This window comes from Dioscorea cayenensis, chromosome 5 (genome assembly GCF_009730915.1).
Source record: "Dioscorea cayenensis subsp. rotundata cultivar TDr96_F1 chromosome 5, TDr96_F1_v2_PseudoChromosome.rev07_lg8_w22 25.fasta, whole genome shotgun sequence".
Lineage (NCBI taxonomy): Eukaryota > Viridiplantae > Streptophyta > Magnoliopsida > Dioscoreales > Dioscoreaceae > Dioscorea > Dioscorea cayenensis.
The window spans coordinates 22,526,151-22,552,380 of NC_052475.1; the positions used below are offsets into that span (position 1 = coordinate 22,526,151).

The 26,230-nt window shown below is 34.5% G+C and overlaps 3 protein-coding genes across 9 annotated transcripts; 1 reads left to right on the forward strand and 2 right to left on the reverse strand.

Moving 5' to 3' along the window:
• Positions 1 to 2,698: 2,698 nt before the first annotated feature.
• On the forward strand, positions 2,699 to 12,259 carry LOC120260835 (ubiquitin carboxyl-terminal hydrolase 15-like). 7 transcript variants are annotated; one of them, XM_039268404.1, is made up of 16 exons: positions 2,699 to 2,950; positions 3,031 to 3,133; positions 3,854 to 3,978; positions 4,126 to 4,495; positions 6,641 to 7,103; positions 7,211 to 7,661; positions 7,741 to 7,895; positions 8,002 to 8,090; positions 8,767 to 8,852; positions 8,952 to 9,114; positions 9,278 to 9,401; positions 9,530 to 9,687; positions 9,777 to 9,861; positions 10,876 to 11,088; positions 11,353 to 11,414; positions 11,479 to 12,259. In XM_039268404.1, exons 4-16 carry the CDS (start codon positions 4,209 to 4,211, stop codon positions 12,044 to 12,046), a joined length of 2,904 nt encoding a protein of 967 aa, XP_039124338.1. In that variant the 5' UTR covers positions 2,699 to 2,950; positions 3,031 to 3,133; positions 3,854 to 3,978; positions 4,126 to 4,208; the 3' UTR covers positions 12,047 to 12,259. The 7 variants fall into 7 exon arrangements, with proteins under 7 accessions (XP_039124338.1, XP_039124340.1, XP_039124339.1 ...); XM_039268406.1 differs by having other exon boundaries at positions 3,031 to 3,122; XM_039268405.1 differs by having other exon boundaries at positions 2,699 to 2,880.
• A 98-nt stretch (positions 12,260 to 12,357) lies between these two features.
• Positions 12,358 to 14,199, reverse strand: LOC120260498 (heme-binding protein 2-like). The gene is made up of 2 exons (XM_039267984.1): positions 13,918 to 14,199; positions 12,358 to 12,999 (listed from the first exon to the last, which is right to left on the reverse strand). Exons 1-2 carry the CDS (start codon positions 14,154 to 14,156, stop codon positions 12,588 to 12,590), a joined length of 651 nt encoding a protein of 216 aa, XP_039123918.1. The 5' UTR covers positions 14,157 to 14,199; the 3' UTR covers positions 12,358 to 12,587.
• A 1,541-nt stretch (positions 14,200 to 15,740) lies between these two features.
• Positions 15,741 to 16,308, reverse strand: LOC120261922. The gene has a single exon (XM_039269944.1). The coding sequence runs from the start codon at positions 16,261 to 16,263 to the stop codon at positions 15,826 to 15,828; it is 438 nt and encodes a 145-aa protein (XP_039125878.1). The 5' UTR covers positions 16,264 to 16,308; the 3' UTR covers positions 15,741 to 15,825.
• Between the last annotated feature and the right edge of the window lie 9,922 nt (positions 16,309 to 26,230).

Genomic DNA, 26,230 nt, shown 5'->3' on the forward strand with positions numbered 1-26,230 from the left:
AAAGACCAATGATTCAACAATAATGAAAGTAAACAAGTCAAGACTAAACTTATAAACATTGGTTTATATGATTCATAATTTAATGACTTTAGACTGACTAACTTAAGTTGTTCATGAATAACTCAAGTTATTTTATGAAGTATGCAGTATGGTTTGTTATTTGTCCTTTTTTTCCTGTCATTGTAATTTTTTTAATTCATTATTTATCACAAATGATATATAAACAAAGTCAATATCATATAGAAAAATATAACAAATACCACAATTATATCATAATGACTAAACAGTAAGGTGTTTGATTCTCATGTGAGAGATTAAGGGTTTGATTCTCTCAATAAATAATTAAGACGTAAATAGAATGTGTGTTGGATACTAAACTCCAACCATGAAACTCTGATTCATAATCTACCTAAAGTTAATATATATTTAGTACATATATATACACAAAGAATGGTTGTTAGTTTGGGCAGGACAAGGTGAGAAGAACAAATAGATAAAAAGTGACAAATTAGAAAAGTTGATAGAGAGGGCATATAAGAGTAGAAAGATGAAAAAGGGTAGAAATAGACTTGTCTTCCCAAAATGAGATCACATCAACCTACAAGATCAATTCTCATTCCTCATTTTGCCAATGCATGGTAGGTTAGTAGCTCATGAATATTCAATACAAGATCTTGTTGTTAGTGAAGAACCAAGTAGTGCTTGACACCTCAGAACACACCAAGAAATAAGACAAAAAATAAATAAATAAATAAATAAATAAATAAGAATAGGGCTTACTATACAAGGCATTAATATCATTTGAGAATGTTGTTAGTTTCTCAATTAATATGATTAAATTAAGATGAATGTTGTTTGTTGGTCATTTATCATTTTCATGTACCTTAGTTTGTCTGCCATTTGTCAGGGATTAGCTTTGAGAATGTAAGTAAACAATGGCTAGAGACATGTGACATCTACCAACTTCAACATAGTTGAGTGAAGGATGTTTGTTAATTACTTATTTATTGGATGTTATGGTTTTAGCTCGATTGAATATATTAATATATAAGTTCGGATAAAGTGTGGATTGAGACATCTAAATTACATAAATGTTCTTGTGAATATATAATTATTATGTATAATTAATCTCTCAATTGAAACATTTAACACTAACTATAAAGACCATTGTTTATTAAGAGTTGTTTTAAACTTTTAATAATAGGTTAACCAAAGGATAATGAAAACTCTTCCATAGAGCTATATATATATATATATATATTCCTTTTTTTGTTTGGTGTGCATATGTTATGATGTATGTCTATGATAAAAATGAATAATTTACAGTATCTTACTAGTTATTATCACACCCTATGGACTTACTTAATAAAATATAATATTTTATTATTAATGTTCTACTATCATCCAAACCTCATTATTTTTTTATAGTGTTTTATTTATTCCAAACTCTTAAATGTTTTAAATACATATATTATATAACAAGATATACAAATTTTAAAATTTTTTATTAGCTTTTTAAAAGAATAAAAGACGCCTTCTTTTGTATTGTCTACTATAGAAACAAACAAATTATTTTAAAACCTCAATCTCTCATTTGAAAGGAAGAATGCTTTATTAAATTTAAATTTGTTATATATTACTAATAATAAAATAATGATGTAAAGTATTATATTTATATGGCAGTGTTGATTTCTAAAATAAATTCAAACAAGTATAATTTTAGTTAAGAGAACTAAATAGGCTAGTTTGATACTTTCTTATAAATTTAGTTAATTAAGGAAAATTAATTTTTTTTTATAAAAAAACCACTAGGCTATGCCTTGGTTCTTAAAATTAAATTTTTTAAAACAATTTAATGTAAAAATTAAGATATTTTATTCACATAAAATTGTTAATTCTTAAATAAATTCAAAAGAAGTGATTAGTTATCACCTCTAAAATAAAAAATAAGTTAATAATCCTATTCATGACTTATCTATAGTTTCTCTAAAAAAATGTTTTACTATTTTTATTTATTTTTTTTTAAAAAATGTGAATAAACTATTTTTTTAAGAGCAAAAAGTATAATAAACCCCCAAGTCTTTACCACGAGAAAAGACAAGGGGGAACTACAAAGAATCATAAGAAGTGGAACATCACACAATGAGCAACACAAAGTAAAACAAAACAAAGCAAAATGACAACCTCCACCACCCTCTTGACACACTACCAACTAGCAAGTGTGCGGGTCATGTCCCACATCCGGAGTCGGCACGCCTCCCGAGCTCCTCCACCGTAGTACCAAAAAACTCCAGACTATGCCTGATAGCTGAAGTATGTTTCCTCCATCTTTGCTCTGGACTCCTCAGTAACTTTCGCTTTACTATTTTTGACGTGTACAAATTACATCAGGGATATATATGAGTGAAAAAGTTAATATCTCAACCCAGTTATGCTCTCACCATATATAAATTAAGATTTAAACCTATGTTTTTTTTTTGGGCAAGAACATAATATTCTAAGCATGGACCACTCAAGTCTGGTGCTCATAGAACAAAAGTCCATTGGCTATAGAAAAGAATTCATCAGTCACAATTATAAGTTAATTATTTAGGAAAATATATTATATAGTTATGTACACTAACCTCTCTAATTTAGGAATGTTAAAAAAAAAATCTTTTTGTTGTCTAGTTAATGCAAAGATTCTGTAGAGAGAGAGAGAGAGAGAGAGAGAGAAGCAGTGATTCTTGTACAGCAAAACAGCCTTGTGGTGGTGAGCATGGAGAGAGAAAGAGAAGAAAAGAAACCAAAGTGGCCAAGCTAATGTTGTGGTGAAGGGATAGTACTGCGGCATCAGTGCCCAGATCTCTTTAATAACTCTTGCTGTGCTTCTCTCTCACTGTGTGTGCTTTTCTTTCCCCTTTCATTTGATGAGTGTAATGCAGAGGACACAGAGGGAAATCTATTAATTGTGGGATATCTGGAAAAGTTTGGGAGTTTCTCTATTGTTAATTGGTGTCTTTTGTCATGTGGTGTTGTTTTACTGGGCAGGGGCAGCAGCAACAGCGCAGAGAGGGAAGAAGAAGAAGAGGGAAAGCTTGTGGCTGCTTCTACTGCTGCTCTTACTACTCACCACTGAAAGGGTAAAGGAAAGGTGTGATTTTTCTTGCTTTTTTTTTTGTGGCTTGATTTTTGTTTGCTTGTTTGTGTGCTGATCCTTGGGTGTGAATTTGTTGATGGGTCCTGCTGGTTACTTCTGGTGAGGAGGAGGTAGGGAAGTGAAAAAGTTTGTTCCTTTCGTCTGTTCGGATCTGCATTCTTGCCTCTGAAATCTTGGGTTGTTGGGAAATGCTTGGTTTTGTGTTGATTTCGATGAAAGTTGGGAACTTTGTGGGAGTTTTTGGTTTTTTGTTTTCCTTGCTGTGGTCTTGGGTGATCTGATGTTTTTGAGGGATTCGGTGGATTTCACGGGTTTGAGATTGGCAATGGAAGAGGTTGGGGATGTGGGTTCTGTGTTTGATTATCCAGAAATACTGGTTTTTTCCTGTTCGGTTTGTCCCAAAATTAGATTTGAGGCTTGATTATTCTGGTTTTGGTGCTGCAAAGTAGCACTTTCGTGTAGTTTGGACTCTCAAATCCCTTTTTATTGGCAAACGACCCATTCTGTTGATTTAAAAACACTATTATGGTTCTGAAATAATTGTGTTTTCTTCCTTGGGACTGCACATTGTGATTGCCGATGTTTTTATTCTGCTGTACACTTTCCCAAAACTAGGTGGTACTGTCATCTTGTGTAATTAGTACTTTGATAATCTTGGGGCAGATTTCAATCATGTTCTTCTTCTTCTTCTTCTGGTTTGTTAATCTCCTCCAGCTGTGAAAGAGAGAACTTTGCAAGCGTTTGAAGCTTCAGAGCAGGAAAGATAGATTTCGGTCTTTTGCCATGCGATCTTGAAGTAAAATGCTGGTACAAGCATTCTCGGAAATCCGCTTAAACTGGTAGAACGTCCTTATGCATTCGGTACTGATGCCTTATATTTCCCAAATATGATCTATTATTATTTACCTATGTATTTTATTAACTTGATAATATTCTTGCCTCAAAACTTAGAATGAAAGTTATATGTATTGGTATTTGTTGTGAAGTAAAGGTGAGGTTACTGCCATTTATTGGTGTGCCGCCATTCTGAGCTCTGGTGCAAACTGGATATGAGTTTATTGGTGGGGACATGCTCCAGCCAAGGGAAGCTGATCTGCCTGTTCTCTTTCTGGTCTTGATTGTGCTTCCTGTGGCCACTTACATTCTACTCGGGAGATGGACTGAAGCAGCAAAGAAGAAAAATAGGATAAGTTTGCTTGCTCAACTAGCTTCAGAAGAAGCCTTTAGAGTAGAGGCAATGACTTCTGCCGATGTGATCCCACCTTTGGTCTCTTCAAAGACGGGCTTTTATGTGTGTGCCAGATGCTTCGCTCCTGCCACTACTCGCTGCTCTAAATGCAAGTCAATTAGATACTGGTATGATTTATTTTCCTTTGTATTATGTCATCTTCTTGCTATATACTGGTAAGAGTATGATTTCATAAATGTTGTAAGCCTTGCATGCAACTCTTGACAAACTACTGAAACTTTTTATGGATACTTCATATATAATCTTGATGATGCAAAGTATGAGGTAGACAACAAGTTACTTTCTTGTCCTTCTGAGTTCTGACTGCTGATAAATTATAGATATATTGCAAGGTAAAACTGCTGTATATGTTAGATTCAGATACTCAATATCAGATGTGAGATTTTCATTTACCCATTGTCATTGGTTTTAAAATGCTAAAAACTTCTCCTTCATCTCCTTTGTCTCGTTTTTAAAACCTAAAATGTTTTTCTGAACCTAAGATTTGGGGTATTTAGTGTGTTTTGGTTTAGACAACCAATTTATGGACATGTACAAGAGAGGGAAATTCAAAACCTGCAGCACATACTAATGTTCTTTATGGTTTGGACTTAGAGTTATCTAAGAGTTAATGTTATGTGCTTTCATGATGTTTAATGTTAGGGTATTTAAGAAGTTCTTTTTTGGATTTCAGGACTTTCCCATATATGGTGGATTTATTCTTTGAATTTTTCTTAACTATGAGTTGACTGATACATCTATATTTTTATTTTTTATTTGTTTGTTGAAAAAAGTGGGTAAACCACATTGCATCGATAGATCTAGAATTTTAGATGATAAGTTGGTGTAGATACTCCTGCAATTGTTTTTTGTTTTGTTTTTTGTTTTCCCTACTATGCTTGCGTCAAAGTTTGCTCTAATAAGATCTCTGATCTCTATACACAGGAGGTAGCTCTTTCTCAAGAAATTAATGAATGAACGGAATTTTTTTCAGCATAATGCTAGGTGCTATGGACTGGGTTTTTGTTGTACTGGAGAGATGTATATAGTTGCATTTTTAATCTACTAATATGGTGTCATCTCTTGGTTCATGAGAAGTTCAGTATCAACTTTAATTTGGTTTTGTGCCCAAAGATCTGCAAAAATTTTTAAATGGAAAGAAGCAAAGTCTACAATCAAGACTGATGAAGATATTATGACCTTTATAATTTAGCATGTTATGATATCCGTAGAAGTTGATTCCTAAGTGTACCACCTTTTTTCTAAATGCATGTGCATCGAGCATGCAATCAAGGTATTAACAGAGGACAATTTTTTTCAATTGATAAGTCAGGGAGTAACTTTTTTTAACTATCCATCATTCTTCATCCGTAAAGTGATGTCATGCATCCCAAACCACACCGTTACAGTTAGTTTGGCAAGTGTGGGTATGGGTCACGTGTAGTTGACTTGCCTTCATATGCTAGTTGTCAAATCTAAGAGAAGAAAGAGCAAGTTTGACTTTCAAATCGCATATCCGATTTGTCGTTTTCCTGACTTTGTTCTAGTTTAACTTTCACAAAATAACAACTTCCTATTTCTGAAGAGCTTAGTTTTAGCTTTGGAAATGGACTTGTCTTTCCAACTTTCTTCACAAATCTTTTATTCCAGCTAATATGTAAAATTAAGCAGTGGCATAATGATAATATTGCCCAACAGGCCAAAAAGGTACATTGCAGTACAAATTGATATGGAATAACACTCTAGAACTGCATTGTTACTTTTATACTATTTTGGCTTTCTGGCAAAAGTTTGGATGTCCAATCGTTTGCTTGAATTAAGATTTTCAACCATGACCATCTTAATAATAAGAGATGATGGAATAAAAAGTTGAATTCTAGGTTGACAGCAATATTACTTGTATTTTGGCCTGAGATACATGTGTGAAATGAAAATTTTTGCTGATATTTGAACAGGCTATTGGTTTATAGCATACTTATAAAATTAATGCAGTTTAAAATTCTTCAATCCAATCTATCAATGCTGTTTCTGTTTCTCTTGAAGCTACACTAACATTTGAGAAGAAATTTACATGAAAACACATATATTTTCAGCCATATGAAATTAAATATGGTCATCATAAAGATAACCTAAGTGGTTTTATTTTGCCATATTCTCTTTCTTTTTTAATTTTAATTTTATTTATTTTAAAGCTGTTTTCTAATTTCACTTGGTGAATGCCCATTGCCGATTTTTTTTTCCCCTCTGAAGTTGAAATTGTTATGCATTTGCAGCTCAGGTAAGTGCCAAATAATACACTGGAGACAGGTGCACAAACAAGAATGTCAGATGTTGCAAGACAGTAGGTTAAATAATCTCTCTGGGAGTTTGGCCTCTGTTTCAGAGTCTGCTATGCTGGAGCATTCCATATTTGAGAACTCAAGACCTCAATTCCTTGACGATGATAGGGAGGAACTCCTGCATAATGATACTTCTTCAAATCTATCAGATGATTCTTGTGTCACCTTTGCTACTAACTTATCTGATGTGGCACTTGATTCAGCTCAGCATTCAGCAGTAGGGAAAAAATTGCTAGAAAAAAGTGCATCAAAAAAATTGAAGCGAGAGAAATTTAGAAATGATGGGTATGTTTCATGTTCTAAAGATGAAACTATTAACTGTGATTTGGCTCCAACTACAAGTTCAAGCACCTTGTCAGCAGAAGTTTCCTTAGAAGGTGTTTCAGTCAGGCACAAGGTTGTTATTAATCTAATTTATTGCCTTCCGTATCAGTCAATGTACTATGTTGAAAATTCAGTTCTGTATATTTCTGAACATTATGCTTTTTTCTCTTTGTTTGACAGTTGGGAACTGAGAATCATATTTCTGCCAGTAGAAATCATAGAAGTCAGGACACCACCAGCCAAATCTTTTCCCATGCTCCAAACGTTCTAAGAAATATACTGCATCAGTCTCATAAGTCAACAGGCAAAATGATGAATGTCTCAAAATCAAAAGGCTCACCTATCTTGTCGACTTCAGTGTCTATGAACAGAAATGCAATGAGTGAACATGAAACTGACATGGAGTTCAGTTCAGAGGAAGTGAGCATTCATAATGGTAAAGCTTATTCTGCTAGTGAAGAATTAGATTTAACTTCTGCAGGTGAAAAAGCTAAGGGAAGCTTAAAGTATAAAAAACCTCCATACACAGTGGGAACCATTTCTTCCTTATCCCAAAAACTGGCAGATGAAGTACCAAAAGGTCAAACCTTTGTGGGGATTGCAAGGAACACATGCGTGGATGATGAATCTAGTATGTGCCACATTTTTGCAGAACCATGCTTGCTCATTCCTTAACTCTGTTGACTAATTTCATGTTTGTATTATTATAGGGATACAACAAAGTAGTATTTCCAAGAGCATCCCTTCAGATTGCTCCAATAGGTTCTCAGTTGTGGGAAGCACCAAGACTGATGGTTCAAGAAAGTCATCTAAGATTCCCAAGGGAAAGATTGCTGGACTTTTAAATTACTGTAAGAAAAACAAGGTATGAGTTCAACTAGTTATTTTTTGTGTGGACTCTTAATAATCTAAACCATGTGCTGTAAACAAACTGTTTTGCTTTACCCTTTTGCTTTACCATAATTTTACAGGTGCTGTTTCCCTATGAAGATCTTGTTAAGCTTTTTCAATGTGAAGTTTGGGACGTATCTCCTCGAGGGCTTCTTAACTGTGGCAACAGGTTCAGTAATGGAAGAACTTTACTTCTTTTTTGCATTGTGGAGGTTTTAGTTTTTCTGGGACATTTAATTGCATGTGAAGGTCATTGACTGAGTTGAAATTTCTCAATGTCAAATTTGAATTTTTTTTTTTATCAATTCCTCTATGCTTGTCAGTGTTCATGAAATTGTGAACTGCAAGTTTGAAATCACTTTAATCAAGGGTTTCAGACAGCCATTGCCTATACATAACCTGTAAGAACATTTTTTTTTTAATCTATGCCTATTTTCTCTCTGTAAATGAGCCATTTATTATTGGCAAGGTTTTAGTGTTAGATTTGATCCTCTCCATTGTAGCTTTATTTTGACAAGTTGGTTTTCTTGACAGTTAAATATTTAAAGTAAAAATTAAATTGGAACTTTGAAATTTTATAGGAATATATGGCTAAGGTGGTGTTAAGTGAAGTATATGTACAATTGAAAATATAGTACTTTCTATTCATTTTAAATTTTCTAGAGAAACGAAAGTTTTCTTCTAGGCATTAAATGAAAATGTTCTTTGCAAGTCCATGGTAAGGATATCTATATATATATATATATATATATATTACATAGTTAATATCAGTCAAATTTGGGGTTTTGGAAAAATGCATTCCAGACTATTGAGTTTTCTTTATTTATTTATGTTCTTTTTTGCAGTTGCTATGCTAATGCTGTGCTTCAATGCTTAACATGCACAAAGCCTCTCATGGTCTACTTGCTGCGGAGATTACATTCAAGAACCTGTATCTTCTCATACCTTTTCTCATTATGCAAACAACATACCGCCATTCTCTATTTTCTAGTGTCCAAAATTATTTACTTTATCATTTTATTTGTTATAGGTTGTGTTAAAGATTGGTGCCTTATGTGTGAACTTGAGCAACATGTGTCCATGTTGCGAGAAAGTGGTGGCCCTTTATCTCCAAATGGAATCCTCTCAAATATGAGAAATATTGGGTGGAGAATGGGTGGTGGAAATCAAGAAGATGCTCATGAATTTTTAAGGTGTGTAAGATTAATAAGTTACCTCCATTTGGTGGTTGTTGTCAATTTATTTTTTCTTTGTTGCTTACAAAAATCATTTTCATGGAATAACCACAACACTGATAGTTCCTTTTTTTTTGTTGACTTGTTCTCTAATATTAATCTTGATACTAATTGCATTCAGGCTTTTACTAATGTCTATGCAAGCTATATGCCTCGAGGGCCTGGGTGGTGAGAAAAATGTTGATTGTAGGTTGCAAGAGACCACCCTAATACAACAGATCTTTGGCGGTCGCCTTAGATCAAAGGTACAGGTTCCTTCTTGTCCGCTGATCATATATTTCTAATTTCCTATTTACTGTTATATCTGTTTTCTCAAGTTTTAATCCGTTTAATTTTCTGACTGATATTGATCTATTTTCCTATATAAAACCAGGTCAAATGCATGAGATGCCATCTTGAGTCAGAAAGATATGAAAACATCATGGATCTCACCTTGGAGATACATGGTTGGGTTGAATCCTTGGAGGATGCACTCACCCAATTCACTGCTGCCGAGGATTTAGATGGAGAGAACATGTACAGATGTGGAAGGTTTGTTTTTATCCTTGTCAACTTCTCTTAAGTCCGTGCATCCTAAAGTATGGTATGCCTTGATCTTGTTCAATTAAATGATGTTTCAGGTGTTCCACATATGTCAATGCCCGAAAGCAATTAAGTATACATGAAGTGCCAAATATCTTGACAGTTGTTCTGAAGAGATTTCAGGTAACTATTTATTGCTGAGTATCAATTTAGAAGGGCCTCATTGTGTTTTCCTACATAGGATGAAATGCTGACATTAAGAAATAGTAGGTAAAATCTACATACAAATTTTCATGAAGCATACAGTCTGTCAACTACCATTTTTTTTTTTAACATAACAAGGAAAAGGCTTGCCTAGCAAGCCTCTGCTCAGTGGCTGTGCTGCCCTTTTCCCTTAAAAAGATTTTGAGTGTTGAGATCTTACCAATGGGACAACCCATGGCGAGGGTTGCTACCCGACTGTTATGTCCAAGCAGCGGAATGTGGAAATAAGCATGCACAAATTAGTTTATTAGATAAATTATTAAACACCTTTGGGGTTTGCCAGTAATTAAGCGGACATGCTTGCCCTTTTTATGTTTTAAGGCCTACGATATAGATTATATAGTTCTTTAGATTATGTGAGGAGATAGCAACTTAAGTCTTTCTGTCTAGCGGCGAATCAAAAAATTAAATGTTACAAAAATTTCCCGCAGTATGTCTTTACTAACTCACATGGATCAATATGGAATTCTTTATGCAAAAATATGGCATTTTACATAATTGTTGTAACACCATTCACAATAAACTAGATTAGGGGATAAATTTAGGTTTTAAAACATTTGAGGGTAAAGGCTTCGGTTGCAAACTGCATGGGGTATTTTATACTTAATCCTAATTTATATTTGTAATGTGCCATTGAGTAAAGTACCAAAAGAATTTCCCGAAGTTTCAAGTTCAGAACATTTTGATATATATATTATCATCTTAGAACTTCTGTTAATAATTGTTTGTACCTTATTGAGTAATCGCAACATGTTTTGGGTTTTTAAACTATTCTGTCATCATACCATATGTATTATTTGCTTGCTAATCTCCATATCCTTTTGGCTGATGAAGAACAAAGCACGTGCTGCATTTTCACTATAATTTAGTGTATCTCATTGTTTTTTCCATTTATTAGTAAGTGCATGCTGTGATAGTGGGTTGACAAATCAGACAGGGCAATACGGAAAAATAAATAAATGTGTTACCTTCCCGGATATGCTGGACATGATACCGTTCGTGACTGGAACTGCAGACATTCCTCCACTCTACATGCTCTATGCAGTTGTTGTACATTTAGATACCCTCAATGCGTCATTTTCTGGGCACTATGTGTCCTATGTTAAGGATCTACAAGGAGCATGGTTCAGAGTTGACGATGCTGAGGTAATGTCTTGTTACTGTAACTAATGATCTGCATGCCATGATATTTGGTAAATCATTACTTGATCCTGCATTGTCATTGTTTACAAAGTTAATTTGATGTAGTAATGCTGATTCTAGATTTATCCATATTATTAGATAATATCCTGGCATAATATTTATGCCTTGTAAGTACATTTTGGATTTATGTAAAGTATTAGACTGATCAAATAACTGTCGGTTTACGAGTGGACTAGTCTGTTTACACCAGGTTATTGTTTCGAACAGGTGCAAGCAGTGCCATCAAGTCGGGTAATGTCTGAAGGTGCTTACATGTTATTCTATGCCAGGTATATCTTAATTGTCTTCATTGGCCATTCATCTTTCTTGTCTTGATTGTTTAACATCCTTCAGATCTTTCCCGCGACCGCCCCGGGTTTACACTGAAAAACCATCATTACAAGCTAAAGCTATTTCAAGGCCTACCACAGCAAAGGCACATAAATCTTCTGAATTCAATGATGGACAAAGAGAGACGTTGTCAGCCTTGGGCAACCGCGTTGCTATGGCAAATGATTTTATAGCTGAAAACCGTGGGAGCGTCGGGGAAACATTTTCAGACTCATTCAGCATGGACTTTTCTGATGCTACTTCAAGTGATTGGTCTCTCTTCACAAGCTCCGATGAATCATCATTTACTACTGAGAGCACCCGGAATTCATTCAGCACTGTTGATTACGGGGATGCTGCAGGCCTCGACCCCATTGTATCACTGTTTAGTCCATACTATGGCCCGGAATATCCCATAAGCAGCACCATATCCTGTACGAAGTTCTCGCCATGTAAAGTGGAGACGAGATTCGTTTCAGAGAGCAAAGCCTTTGTTGTGGATTCTTCGAAGAATTTTGTACATAGGGGACAGAATCTGGAGCCGGTCAATCTATCTTCAGGTGGTAGATACAAAAGTAGTCGGAAAGACTAACTTGTAGCATTGAATTCGAAAGTATTGTAATTTGCAGTCAGTAGATTCTTTTAGCTTTAGTTATGCTGTAGACAATGTTGATTATCAGGTAAACATATCAGCAGTGCCTCATTTTTTTTTAGTGGTATGAGGCAAATGCTTAATGTCATTAGGATCAATAGGAAAGAGAGGACTGAAGAGACTCATGCAGTAATGAAGCAACCATTTTTTGTCTCTCCTGCAGTTCTTGGGTGTGTCATTTTGTCTGGTCAATTAACATTTCTGTGATTCATTTTTAAAGCAAAAAAATTAAAATAAACAAGATTAGAAGATAAAGACTAAAAGCACATTTAAATGTTGCATTTCAAGTTTAATAGCATATAAAGTTCGGATGCATGCATCAAACCATCAAAGCCACTGTGATCCCAAATATAAACATCAATCACTCCAGTTCTCATTCCACAGCTCAATCAAATGCTTATCATAAAACATATAATGAGAACATCTTAAGCACTATTTGATCTTCTTTTCTCTACTTTTAGCACTCTAGTCTGGCAAACACTTACATTGCAGAAGCATGAAGATCAAGTGTTATCCAGACCTCATTCACTCTGCCAGAGAACTCAAATGGTGAATTATACTGTGCAACTGCATAAGCTTCAGATGGATCAATAGCAGAAGCCCAGTTGGAACCTGTGAGACTGGAAAGCAGAGCATCTGCTTGCTGTCCAATTGTATCATCAGACACAAAGCCACCAAATTGTCGCACAGCTAAAAATTTAGACTGCCATTTCTGCACATGAAGGCCTTCAGCAGGAGGAGGATTGGCCTGGTTCTTCTTTGGAACGTAAAAACTCACAACAAATGATGATTTACAGAAAGGTCCATCACTGGGTGAGATTTGGCTCATCACTGGACCTGTCATTTCTATTGTTTCCCCATATTTATTCTTCCCTTGGATGTAATCAAATAACCTGAAAAACAGAAATATGGGGATACATAAGATACTGTCCATCCAGAAATATGGAGCAGTGTTTGGAAATAACACTATCAGAAACTTTTCTGCAGAAACAAATTTGAATATGCACATGCAAAGGCTTTTATAGGACACTCAAATTGAAGCTCTTAATTTATTCTGCATAGTAAATATTTTTTCCTGCACTTTGTACAGAAAAAAAATAATTATACAAAGCAATGAAGACTATTTCAGAGTGTTTTACAGTAGTGACTAAAGATTGAATTCTACAGAGCCTTCCCTGTAAATAACTGCATATTGATATATGCTATATTTCATTAATAAATTAAGGTCAACATTCATCACAAACATGGCTTATCTAGTGTTGAATTTTATATAAAAGCTGAAATACAAATGAACTTAGATACTAGCAGCTTTTATAGCAAGAAAATCATTTATTATGTCATTTGTATCAGTTTAGATTAGTCTTGTAATAAGAGTCAAACCAATTAAGAATAAACCAAATTTCTCTTCTATATCAATCCATTCTCAGTGCCAACTTACAGACAAGCAAAGTTTTTTTCTTTAAAAATCTCATTGATGCAATTAAATTAATTATATAACCTTTTGTCAAGGTTTCTTAGTAGTGCTTTAGGAATAGCTGAAAAGAAAACTTAACGGGAATTGACCACACATCTAATCATTTTCAAAACAGTAAAAGAGAAATTTTTAGCAAACTTCAATCCAAATCTTTCACTATATATATATATATATATATATAATTGCAACCCTTTCATCCATTTCCAGAGAAATGAAGCTCCAGTTCACTATCACCACACTTCCCCAACTCATCCTAAACAAGCACTCCACACGAAACGCACACAAGATGCATGACGAAATGCGAAGCATGAAAAGCAAAAGAAATCGAATGTCTTACTGAAGAAATCCAGTCCGAGTGGCGTTCACCAAAGAGATATCGTCGATGAGGGAGGTGGACATCCAAACTGCGGAATTATACCGACGAATCTCATACCCGTCGCCCTCAGCGATCACATCAAACTCCGCGCACTCGATCCTCTCGCAAGTCGGAGGGAAGATTCCCACGCCGGCCACCCCAACGGCGGCAACCAGCAGCGACGAGAGGGCGAAGACGGTGAGCAAACGCATGCCGTGCATTCTGAAACCCAATATTACAACAAGACCAGAAGCAAATCCAGTGAACCCAAGACAAGACGGGGTTTAAAGGCCTCAAAATATAATCGGATCTTAGATTACGGGTCGGTCTTTTGTAGATCCGGATCCGCTAATTTGCTAATTATACCTATTTTATCGCTTTACTGCAACTTTGGCGGATTATGGATCTTAGTTGGGTTGCAAGATCCGATAATGGGATCCGATAAATTTGGGATTAGGTGATGGATATAGTTCCACGTGGCCTAAGATTGTGGATTGCATGAATTGGGGTAAAGTTAGACGGAAAGGGGAAGAAAAGATAAGAATTTATGTGGAGGGAGTGATCTACGTGCAGAGATTATTCCATTTTATTCTATTTATTTATTTATTTGCATGTGATGTTTTGATTTATATATATATATATATATATAGCACTTGTATCAGTGGAAATTGAGAGTTATTATTTTAAGGCCATACATAACTCTGTAATAATTTAATTAGAATTTTTTTAGAATTTAATTATTTTAAATGTAGATTGAGTGTTAAAAAAATGTATTATTGAATAAATAATTGAAAATATGGAAGAGTGAATAATTCCATATATTTTTCCATGCGTTATTGATAAAAAAAACAATGATTAAAACTATAAATTATATTTCTAATTAGAGTCAAATTTATTTGAATAAATATAAATATAAAGTAATTTAATTCAATTAATTTAAAAAATATGTTTTCAAAAGATAATTAGTTTATATTCTAGAAAAAATCCATGTTTTTAAGTAAATAAAATATTAATTAATTAGATGTGTTTTTTTATAAATATTAATTAATTAGATGCGTTTTATTATAATATATATATATATATATATAGACTCTTTGGAGTAAAATAAAATAAGCTTTTTAACTCTGTGTCACCAAATCAGGGCGCATAGAATGAATGATTCTAACTCGTGCACATGCTTTAAGGATTAAAAAAAAAAAACTATGGTATGTAAATATATAATCCTATTAAACTTTCTTACCTGACATCAACAATAAATGTTCTTAATTTGGTAAACTACTACATGCATAACCCTTGACCATGGTGAACCATGAAGAAAAATGTTGAACGTTTAAAATTTGGATGCCATTTTCCTAAACATTCACATGTGCATGTCATTCCTTTTAAATCCCCACACACACACACACACACACAAACTTTCTCATCAAAATGTAAGTTTCATCAACTTCAAAATTAATATTTCAAATACGTCTTTTCTCCGACCAATTTTACGTATTTAGTTCTTTTATCCTCACGAACTGCTGCCGAATCAATCTGGCGAGAACTGAAACCACTCTCTCAGTTTTTACTTTTAAGACAATATTTTAATTTATTTCATAATATATTAATTTTGGAAAATGATTCAATCGACATAATCACATTATAAAATATAAAAATGACAAAATGGATTTTTTTTTTATTTTTCATAATTTTTTCAAAGAATTTAATATATTGATCGATTCATAGTTGCTGTCATTTCTCCATAAAGTTCATTCTCACCACCAAGAAAGAAGAGAATTTATAAATAATAATAATAATAATAGCAATAATAGAAATAATAATAATATTATTAATATAATAAAAAGAAAACATATAAATCAGTAATAACGAGAATGCCACTCCGATCTACTCCTAGTTCTTCGTCTCCTCCAACTCGAAAGCGGAAACGGGGAAGGATCGAGACAAACCCGTGGGAGTCTTGAACGTGATCTTATCTCCATCAGCGTCGTTGATGAAGATGTCGCAGAGCGAGACCCAGATCAGCATCTCCTTGCTCTTCACGCCGGAAACCCTCTTCATCCGCCTGTCCTCCAGGAACGCCGTTACCTCCGTCGCGTACGACACCGGACGGCCGATCTTATCGAAGTCATGCTTCACCGATTTGGGTTGCCGGAGCCAAACGAACCCCGTCGCCTTGTTCCGCCCAACCTCTTCGAGATTGTTCAGAGGCAGCAGCCCCCGAGGGAGATGCATCTCTTCAAGGACCTCGATGCACTTCTTTTTGCAGAGATCCGCGCCGTGGTAGACCTCGGCGCCATCGCGGTTGCTCTCGATCAGCTGCGTCGCCATTGATGGTATGCAAACCCTAGAAAATTTTTGCGTGTTTCTCTTGAGGGTAGTGAAAAGCGATTGAGATTCGAAGCGGTTTTATAGAGGTCGAGATGATGTGAAATGACTGAAATACCCTCACGGGGGTCAAATCTTCGAGAATTAGGTTGGTGGCAAGGGAGGCATTAAATGCTAGCAATTAAATATGCCGACTAATTAAGAAAAATAAATAAACAAAAGAGATTTTTTATATTATTTAAAGGTATAACATAATAGGGAAATCTAGTTTATATAATTCAAATAATTAAGAACCGTGGATAAGCATAACTATCTTTCGTCTCTCTTTCCGAATTATATAGTATATAGTGGAGTTTATCTCTAAAAAATCAGTCAATCTACCGTAACTTTATGCATCTTTATACTCATTTTATTCTTTGTTTTATCATTTGTTTATTTTTTTGTTTTGTTTTGTCATTTATTGATTTTATAAAAAAAATTAATAATAAAAAACACTAAATACTATAATATATAAATAAATAAATAAATTTAATTAATAAGAGAAAGGCCAAATCAGAGTAAGCCAGAAATTTGGTTTACATAAGTGATTAAGTGAATAAGAAAGGGGAGCTAAATGTATAGAAACAAAAGAAAAGTAATTAAAAGATAAAAATAAATAAATAAACCAGAGCAAGCCATGTAAAGCATTGATGATTGAATAATGAACGAAGAAATCCATTAAATAAAGATGTACAAGGTAGTTCACCTAATAGCTTCCATCTGTTCCAACTTAATGAAATTAATGTTGTAAGGTCTGTGACGTCTGTCACATGAGATGTAGCCATTAGTTATGTTATAAAAAATTATAGTTTTTTGGTATAGACCTTTAGGGCTCTGTTCTTGGTTGACCTTAGCCCATATGAATTGCGCTTGTCCACAGAATAAGGTGGCATGGACTTAAGGGCCTTTAGATTCAAATTTTTATTTATTTTTTTTAAATGTAGTTTAAATTTATAAAATATACATTAAATAATTTAAAAAATCTCAATAAAAATATTACCAAATAAGTTAAAAAAATCAAGCTATAGAAAATGACTGAGATACTAGGTTTGACCAAAAAAATGATATGGTTGGCAACTTAAATTCAAACTATATAAATGCCTAGATTTTAAAAATCATCAAAAACATTATAAAACCCAATCTAGATTTCTAGAATCTTTAAATTTTTAAACCCAAATATCATAAAATATTATAAAAAAATTTTTCAAAAACCTAAATTCTAAATATTAAATTGTAAACTGCAAATACTAAATCCTAATCCTTAAACCTAAACAGTAAACCATAATTACAATTTGGGCTCGATTCGGTGCTTTGCAATGAAAGACTTTCCATGTGAAAGTCTTTCGCTGTAAAGTCTTTCACCTACAATTACTTTCCCTGCAAAGTAACAAAATAATCTTTGGTACGTATCATAAAAAATGTAATTGAAATGCATATAAAGTTAATTCCTTCGTTTGGTATGAATAGGTTTTTATGTAAAGTTTTATATACATTTTGCCCTTAATTACTCTAGTTAATAAAATTTAAAAAAAATATATATATAAAAAGTTAAAATCCCATCACCAAACCCTTGTAACATAAAATGAATTCATTAAAACCATACAAAAAGCTAAAATCTAGTTAAAAAAGATATAATTTTTTTAAAAAAAAATAAAAAATTAAAAAATATATAAAAAAATCTAATGAGTGATCTCTCTTGCCCTAGAGTTTTGGAAAAAAAAAAAAAACGAAAGGAGTTTTGCTCTAGGGTTTTTAAAATAAAAAAAATAATGATAAAAAAATTATTTAAATAAGGGTAGTATCAAAATTTCACTCGCTTAATATTTCACAGCCATTGTGTAATCCTTTTCACACCCTCCCTCCTATGAATCATTTTCCCTAGTCAAAGGGAAAGTAATTACATGAAGACCGTTACTTTGCATTGCTCAAATTAAAACCAAACATGTGAAAGTCTTTCACAACTTTAGTTTCCCTTGTAAAGTTATTACTTTTCCACATACCAAACACCCTCTTTAGGTTTAAAAATACGTTTCCGTTTTTTGATTTACAATTAAAGATTTAGATTTAAGGTTTAAATGATAAAGAGAAACTAATTTTTTTAAAAAAGAGCAGAGTGTATCTTGATCTGAGTAAATTTTTGGGGAGGTACCCAAACTTTGACTTTGTATTTTTCGGTATCCCAACTTTGATTTAGATCAAAAGCAGTTTACCCAGGCTATGATTCTCTTTATAGCAAGTGAGCCACCCAAACAATTCGAGCCCATATGTCTTTGATGTGGAGGCGGTTTTTGCTACCTCGACCTTTCAAATCCAAGTGTATGCGCAAGTGTATCTACCACATTAACAATAGAACCACATCACCCAAAAATCTTTGCCGATTCGACACTCAGTCATCTAAATGTTTTTCTCTATTCCTCTCCCTCTTCGTCATTGTCACAGAGATTGGTTGAGAAGAGTAGCCGGAGATGGTGCACAACCATGACAAGGGAAAGAGCGGCGCGCTAGCATTGTCCATTTCATGGAGGGTGAGCAAGGTTGCGTTCTCCTACGGCGAGCAAGGTGGTTCGCAACAAGATGGATTTGTCCTTAAAGTCACCGACGAGGGATTGCTAGCAAGGGAGACAAAGGATTAGTTGGTGGGTCGTGTTATTTTTTCATTATATTTTTTTGGTACCTTGAGGGATTTTATTTTGTATTTTTTTTTGTGTAATTTTGATGATGGGTTTGCGGGGATGTGCATCAAGGGTTATGTGTTCAATTGTTCATGTTGTAGATGTGGTTGTTGTTTTCGATGAAGGTGTGCCTATATTGTCTATTGATTGCAATAAGTTTTTTTCTTTTTCGGTTGTATTAGCAACTCTGGTTGTGCCTATATTGTCTATACGTACATATCTTGATGGTTAGAGTTTGTGAAACATCTGCACTTCTACTTTGATTAAATTGAAACACTCAAATTGGAGTTTCTATGCTAATAATAATGCAATTGTAGGTGGGACATGTGCAAACTTAAATTTTGGAAGCTACATCTGACTTTACTGAAAGTATTGAATTTAAATCAATAAATCTATTGAATGTTGTCTTGAATTGCAAACTTAGTAAAAAGATGCCTGTAAAAAACAATGAAAGAGTCCAATTTTGTGAAAAGATGTTTCACATAACTTAGTGAAAGGATGCTGCAAAAGCAATGAGACTTAGTGAAACTGCAAACTTAGTGAAAAAGAATGCTTCACAAAACCTGTGTAAAAATTGCAAAAAAGAAGTTTATATAATCTGCAGTGAGTGTATTACTATAGATAAACAGCTTCATATAAATTGACATATAAATAGTTGATGAAAGTATTGCTGCGTATAAACAACTTTGTAAAAGTTGGTAGTACAAGTCATTGCTTTACTAGAATTTTTGTAAGTTAATACATTGATGGTCAATGCTGTACAAAAATAGGCACTGGAGTTTAGTGCTTTACAAAATTTTCTACAAGTCAATTCAGGAAGACAGTGTTGTATAGACATAGGCATTGCATAACAATGCTTTACAAAAAAATGATGCCACTAAAATTTCAACTTGAAGTTATACTTAACAAAACAAAAAAAATAAAAATAAAAGGAGCCACAAGCATCTGTGTTACTTAAAGGGGTTTTTTGTAAACAACTGATGCACCGAGCATGGAGTTCCAACTCACGGGGCACCCAAACTTTTTGCTTTTTCGGCATTGCCCTAGTCAATGGATGATGATTTCGTAGGGATTTCTAATAACCTTTGAAAGCCTAAAAATACAAATAAATTCAGTCATTTTGTTTTTGCCTATCTAACATAATTGAAGACCTTTAATTTCCTGAGATGAATTCAATAATACGAATAACTTCAAGCACTAACCTGGGTTGCAGGAACCTGGTTTACTTGTGTATCACTTGCTGTAATCCCTCTTTGAGTTCCCACCAATTTTGAAGTTGTCACATGTGTTATGGTTACCGGGATTGGTAAAAACTACAAATCAAAAGGGAATGATCCAGTCATCATCCTCAAGGAAAGGGAATGATACAATCACCAAAATTTATTAGTATCAATCCTCACTGCTTTGAGTTGACATTATTAAGTCATTTTGGTGAGAGAAATTCATATCACTATTAGGAAAGGATTCACTTTGTTCGGGGAATGAGTACGTATATTTTGGTAGGGAAGAAGTCAGCATAAGTTATTGACATGAACAACCTAAACTACAAATCAGAATGTGTGAAGTAAATACTTGTGGCACCTGATGGTGTGATGGTTGTTTGTTTGCTGCAGTCCCTTCAACAAGTGGGTAGAGTGTTGGGCTTCCTTTGTTTTCCCTAGTAGGCATGAGCATATAATTAAATTAAATTCACCATGAACTATTCCCAAACATATATAGCTAACACCAAAAAACTAAATGTGCATACCTACGCACTCCATGGAATCTTTTTGTTATGCCCCTATGCCTTTGCATATGCCACATCTCATCTTCACTCCTGCTTACTTTTCCATTGTTGAACCCACTATTTTCACTTGACTCTTTCCTCCTCATCATGGTTTTCTGCCGCTTCCTCTTGTTTTTACCACGTGGTGGGATGATTGGACCTTGGCCCTCTTAGGCCATGAATCTCTATCATGGGTGGGACTCAGGATGTGCCTATATGTTTCCATGAAAGTGCTTACCAAATAACATGAGTGAAGGTAATTTTCGGGCTTTTCCTTATTATAGTACATGGTGACCTGAATGGCTACAAAGGGATACCACTAAGCTGCCATTTCAAGCAAGAGCATGTGCATTCAGACTTACTCACAACAAATTGGCCATCTGGGCCTACCACTTGGTATTTATCTCACACGACCATGTAGTCTTTGTAGAACCGACTTAATTCTTTTGGATTTCTCAAGTTTCTTTACAATTAAGGGGCGGTGTAGGGATTGTCACTTTTTGCATTGCATCTCTCATTTTACGAATCTTCTTCATCAATTGTGTCCTTATTGTCTCATTCATTGTTATAATTCCCTTGGTCCTAGCTTCTAAGATGTAACTATTAAAAACTTCACACAAGTTGTTCAACAGAATATCACATTTGAACCTACTCTGGAAATGTGATCTACTCAATCTTTGCTTCAATTTTTTTCCATGTACTCAAATGCTCCCAAATTCATTCCTTTTTAGACCCTCTAGTGCTCTCGTCAAATGTAGAGGTGTAAGTTGCCCTAGCTACATGACCAAAGTCGGTTCTTAAGTGCTTTTGCCCCTAAATGTCTTCTTGAAATTGGTATGGATGTGCCTAACACAATATGCGTGCTCACACATAGGAAATAATTCAGCTATTGGGAGGGCATCGACCCCTATTGTTTGGCCAAGGTAAGTGATGTAAGGTCATTCAACCACCCACAGGCAGAACAACAAGATGGAGAGTTTTTGAGAAAGGAAAAAAATAAAAAAATAAAAAAATCGGGAGATCCAAAGACACATCTGAGAACAAGTTAAAAATCAGAAGTTGCAACCACATATATAGATAAGACAAAGCATCCATAAAAAAAAAAATCAGAAGATTGATAGTTTTTTAGATACATTTAAATAAAAATTAAAAAACACAAGATGCAAAGACACATATAGAACAAGTTAAAAAATCAGAAGTTGCAACCACATATATAGATAAGACAAAGCATCCATATCGGAAGATTGATAGTTTTTAGATACATTTAAATAAAAAAATTAAAAAAACACAAGATGCAAAGACACATCTGAGAACAAGTTAAAAAAATCGGGAAGTTGCAACCACATATATAGATAAGACAAAAGCATCCATATCGAGAAGATTGAGAGTTTTTAGATACATTTAAATAAAAAATTAAAAACACAAGATGCAAGCGAGATATCTGAGAACAAGTTAAAAATCGAAGTTGCAACCACATATATAGATAAGACAAAGCATACATAAAAATTGCAAATTCAGAAGATTGAGAGTTTTTTAGATACATTTAAATAAAAATTAAAAATCACAAGATGCAAGCAGATATATATAACAAGTTAAAATTCAGAAGTTGCAACCACATATATAGATAAGACAAAGCATCCATAAAAATTGCAAATTCAGAAGATTGAGAGTTTTTATTGAAAAAAACCAAAACACATACATATGGAAAAAACCAAAACTAGGACAAAGCATCCAATTTTCCAAATCTATATATATAGAATGTATTAAAAACAGTGTATTAAAATCTGGAAGTTGGAGTAGAATGGATTTGTTTACCTTCTGCCTATCAGTCATGAATGCCCATTGGTGGCTGTCATTGATCATGAGGTCTTGAGCAAGTATTTTGTAGAAACCATGTCCGGTTTTCCTTGTTCTCCTTCTCGACAACGAGCCCATGCAATGGGGTAGATGCACGATCATTGCATCTATCCCAATTGCAGACAATAGCTGGCCTCCATACAATCCTTTTAGGAAGCATCCATCTAATGACACCAATTTCCTGCAACCTACTAAGAAACCTGCTCTCAATGGAGCTAGGCATACATACATACTTTCGAAGACCTCTTCATTACAGTTAATTATTATTGTTGAGCTCGGGTGTGTCCTCACTAATTCCAACTTGTAGTCATACAACCTGGCCATTTGTGATTCCTCATCACCATCTATGATCCTTAAATCATATTAGAAAACATGGTAGAAGTTTAGATTTAGGTCCCACAAGTTGTATGGAGAAATATTAAAAAAAATTGCAATGTTCAAGATTTAGCACACCTTTGAGCAATACACTTGGCCCTGTAGGCTTTTCAATCAGTGATGTCTACTTCTTGATTAGTTTTTCACGACCTGCACAATACCGAGCAACTCTCCAGCTGGGAGTGCGCCCTAAATTGTTCAAGGTAATTCTTTCCTATCCACTCTGCACTAACATGTACATTATTATGATCTCTAAGCGCATTCATGCTCTAGCACTCCGGACTTTATTTGCCTGTGTGCTTTGAGTACATCTACCATTGGTGATGCCCATAAGTAAAAGGACACCCTTTCTTGCAAAAAGCCTTGCATTTCTTCTTGGTGTTAGGCCTAAAGTTCATCACATACCTATTCTTAATCCCATAGGTTTTTCTGACCTCTTTAAATTGTTTGAAATCTACTGAATTTCATTCCAATTTTAAAGTGTGGAGATTCTTCATGTCAACTTCATCGTTAAATTCAGAATACCTAGGTCTAGGGTGGGAGCTGTTCCTCTTCATGCGTGGAAGAGCGAGGTTGTAACTCCTCACGAACCAACATAGTCGGGATTACGCAACATCATCATCTCTCCATCATGTGTGGCTTTACCATCTAAATCACCATCTGCGGTGAGATCTACTCAGGTTTTGCCTTTGACTTCATCTTGATTCCTCACCAAAAACTATAGTACGAATCATGGAAATCATCATCCTCATCAACCTTTTTCCCCCTATCAGGTTCCCATGACTACGGTTTTCCTCCAAGTCGCATCATCTCGACCTCCTCTTCTTCCCTCAGGGTACATATTTTAATAGTGCGGGCCCAATAGTTTCACCTAATCCCACACCTTCATCATTGCAAACATCAACACCAATACCATGGTCGATGGCCTACCACGTGGGAAGATTAATGCAAACATACACCTTTTTACTACAATCAACGAGACATTGACATTGTTAGGGGCATCTAAATCGGTTTTTGATCTCCTTATACCCTTTCTCACCACTTGTTGTATCTAACCACCAAAATGATGACCCTTCAATATCTAAACAAAATTCCTTGGCCATACTTATTAGCTCTAGTTTGGAAATTTTGTCAGAACAACAATAGTCTATGTATCCAACGATGCCCTCTATTTCATCCAACTTGTAATGCAACCTTATCTTTGAATAGCTCGAGCATCGGCACTATTAACAAATGTAGTGAAAGTTAAAAGGAGATCACATACCAAGAGGCTATTTAATACAACTTCGAGTTTGCATCCACACATATGTCTAAAAGTCTATCATCAGTTGCAACCACAATTTACTTCAATCAATTAAAAACATATAGCAATAATTAAAACACATACCAATAATTAAAATCTTATCTTGCACATATTTTTAATACAACTACAAACTGAACTTTGGTTGCGTGTTCTCCGAGTCAAGTGCAATGATTCTCTGCACTAAGGAGAGAAGTGGTCGAACCGAGGGCCGGGGCCTCTATCTCAATAGCAAGTCAAACGGTGACTCTTATTTGAACCATAAACCTTGGTTCAAAATATCAAAGCAAGGTACATATATACTCCAGCGAGGGTTTTTGTTCAAGCCAATATTCAAACCAAACAAACAAGTTGCTACTGAACTTTCGTTATCTAGTTAACATTGATGGCATGATATAAACATTACACAATAAATAAACCCACCCAAATCAGTTCAGTTAATGAGTACACAAGAAAATTACATATCAAACAAGTTTACCAGTTAACTGAGTTATCTCAGATAACATTGCAAATTAAGCATCCACTGATTTAATAACAATGATAAGAGCTATCAATTGCACGTGAACTCACAAATTAAATGGTAGACACTACACATGAGTAAAAAAAAGGAAGCAAAATATTTTAAGAAAGATACAAGTGCATTCAAACAAGTGCAATATCTATTAATTTAATAAGAATGATAAGATCTATTAGTTGCATGTGAACTCACAAATTAAATGGGGGACCAAATTAAATGGGGGACACTGCATATGAGTAAAAAAATAGAAGCAAAATATTTTAAGAAAGATACAAGTTCATTTAAACAAGTGCAATATCTACTAATTTAATAAGAATGATAAGAGAATTCAAAGACACATTAACTTAAAAATTAAATGGGGATCCATATGGGTCCCAGGCAAACACTACTCATGTGAAACAAAAGTACAAGCCCTACAAACAATACTCATAATAAAGTTGCTACAATTGCATCCAAACAAGTTATAACTAATTACTAAAACTATAATATTTACCACAATTACAACCTCATCCATGCAATAGAGCGAGTAAAGACTAAAAACCACCCCAAACCCTACCTTCGATTCATCTTCAATTTCAAACTTCACCGGACCAAATAGTTCCAAAATGACTTGGATTTCAAAGAAGAGCACTTACGGTAGTGGGGCTTCTTCTCCTCGGACCGTACCTCCGATTATGACCCATTTTCACCGTGAGCTTTCTTAGATTCAATGGCGACCACTTGCGGGCAACCACAAGCTTCTCTTCCTCGCTTATGACCAAGACCAACACCGTCACCTCTTCTTCATCACTCTTCCCGTTTTCAAAGCCAAACAATGAGGATTGTATCCTTCTTTCGTTCTCAAGGTCATACATTTTCCTTCTTTCATTCTCAAGGCGAAAGGGGCTCTGGCGCAGCGTGGCGAGCATTGTTCGACACGTGACTTTCTCCATGGCTGACGTGGAATTATAATGTTTTCACATGAAAATTTAATGACTTGGCAGACACACTTGGATTTGAAAAGTTTGAGTGTGCAAAAACCGCCTCCACATCGTACATATGGGTCGGGAATTGTTTGGAGTGGCCTGCGATGAAAGAGAATCATACATTTGGAGTAACTGCGTTTTGATCTAAATCAAAGTTGGGATACCAAAAAAATACAAAATCAAAGTTTGGGTACCTTCCAAAAAATTTACTCATGCTGATACAATGTGAACTTCGCATCAATATCATTCAGACAAAGTTATTTGGCAAACCTGTAATAATTTACTCATCGAAAATATTCAGGTGTTACTTTTAAATGAAAATTTCGCACATATTTCCCAATATCCCATTATTAATAATTAATTCTTAAAAATATATATAATTATTGTTAGTGTTAGATGTTTTGTTGTAGGCAGTAGGAGAGACAGCACATCCCACCAAACAAACTGCACCACCTCTGAGTTCTGAAACTAAATATACAT

What these genes read in the sequence shown, in the direction of transcription:
- LOC120261922 (XM_039269944.1), bottom strand. Translation starts at nt 16,263, where the DNA reads ATGGCGACGCAGCTGATCGAGAGCAACCGCGATGGCGCCGAGGTCTAC.
- LOC120260498 (XM_039267984.1), bottom strand. Translation starts at nt 14,156, where the DNA reads ATGCACGGCATGCGTTTGCTCACCGTCTTCGCCCTCTCGTCGCTGCTG. An exon ending in ACTCGGACTGGATTTCTTCA is followed by an intron (nt 13,000 to 13,917) that starts GTAAGACATTCG and finishes TCTGTTTTTCAG; the next exon opens with GTTATTTGATTACATCCAAG.
- LOC120260835 (XM_039268403.1), top strand. Translation starts at nt 4,209, where the DNA reads ATGCTCCAGCCAAGGGAAGCTGATCTGCCTGTTCTCTTTCTGGTCTTG. An exon ending in CTTCTTAACTGTGGCAACAG is followed by an intron (nt 8,091 to 8,766) that starts GTTCAGTAATGG and finishes TCTTTTTTGCAG; the next exon opens with TTGCTATGCTAATGCTGTGC. An exon ending in GATGCTCATGAATTTTTAAG is followed by an intron (nt 9,115 to 9,277) that starts GTGTGTAAGATT and finishes AATTGCATTCAG; the next exon opens with GCTTTTACTAATGTCTATGC.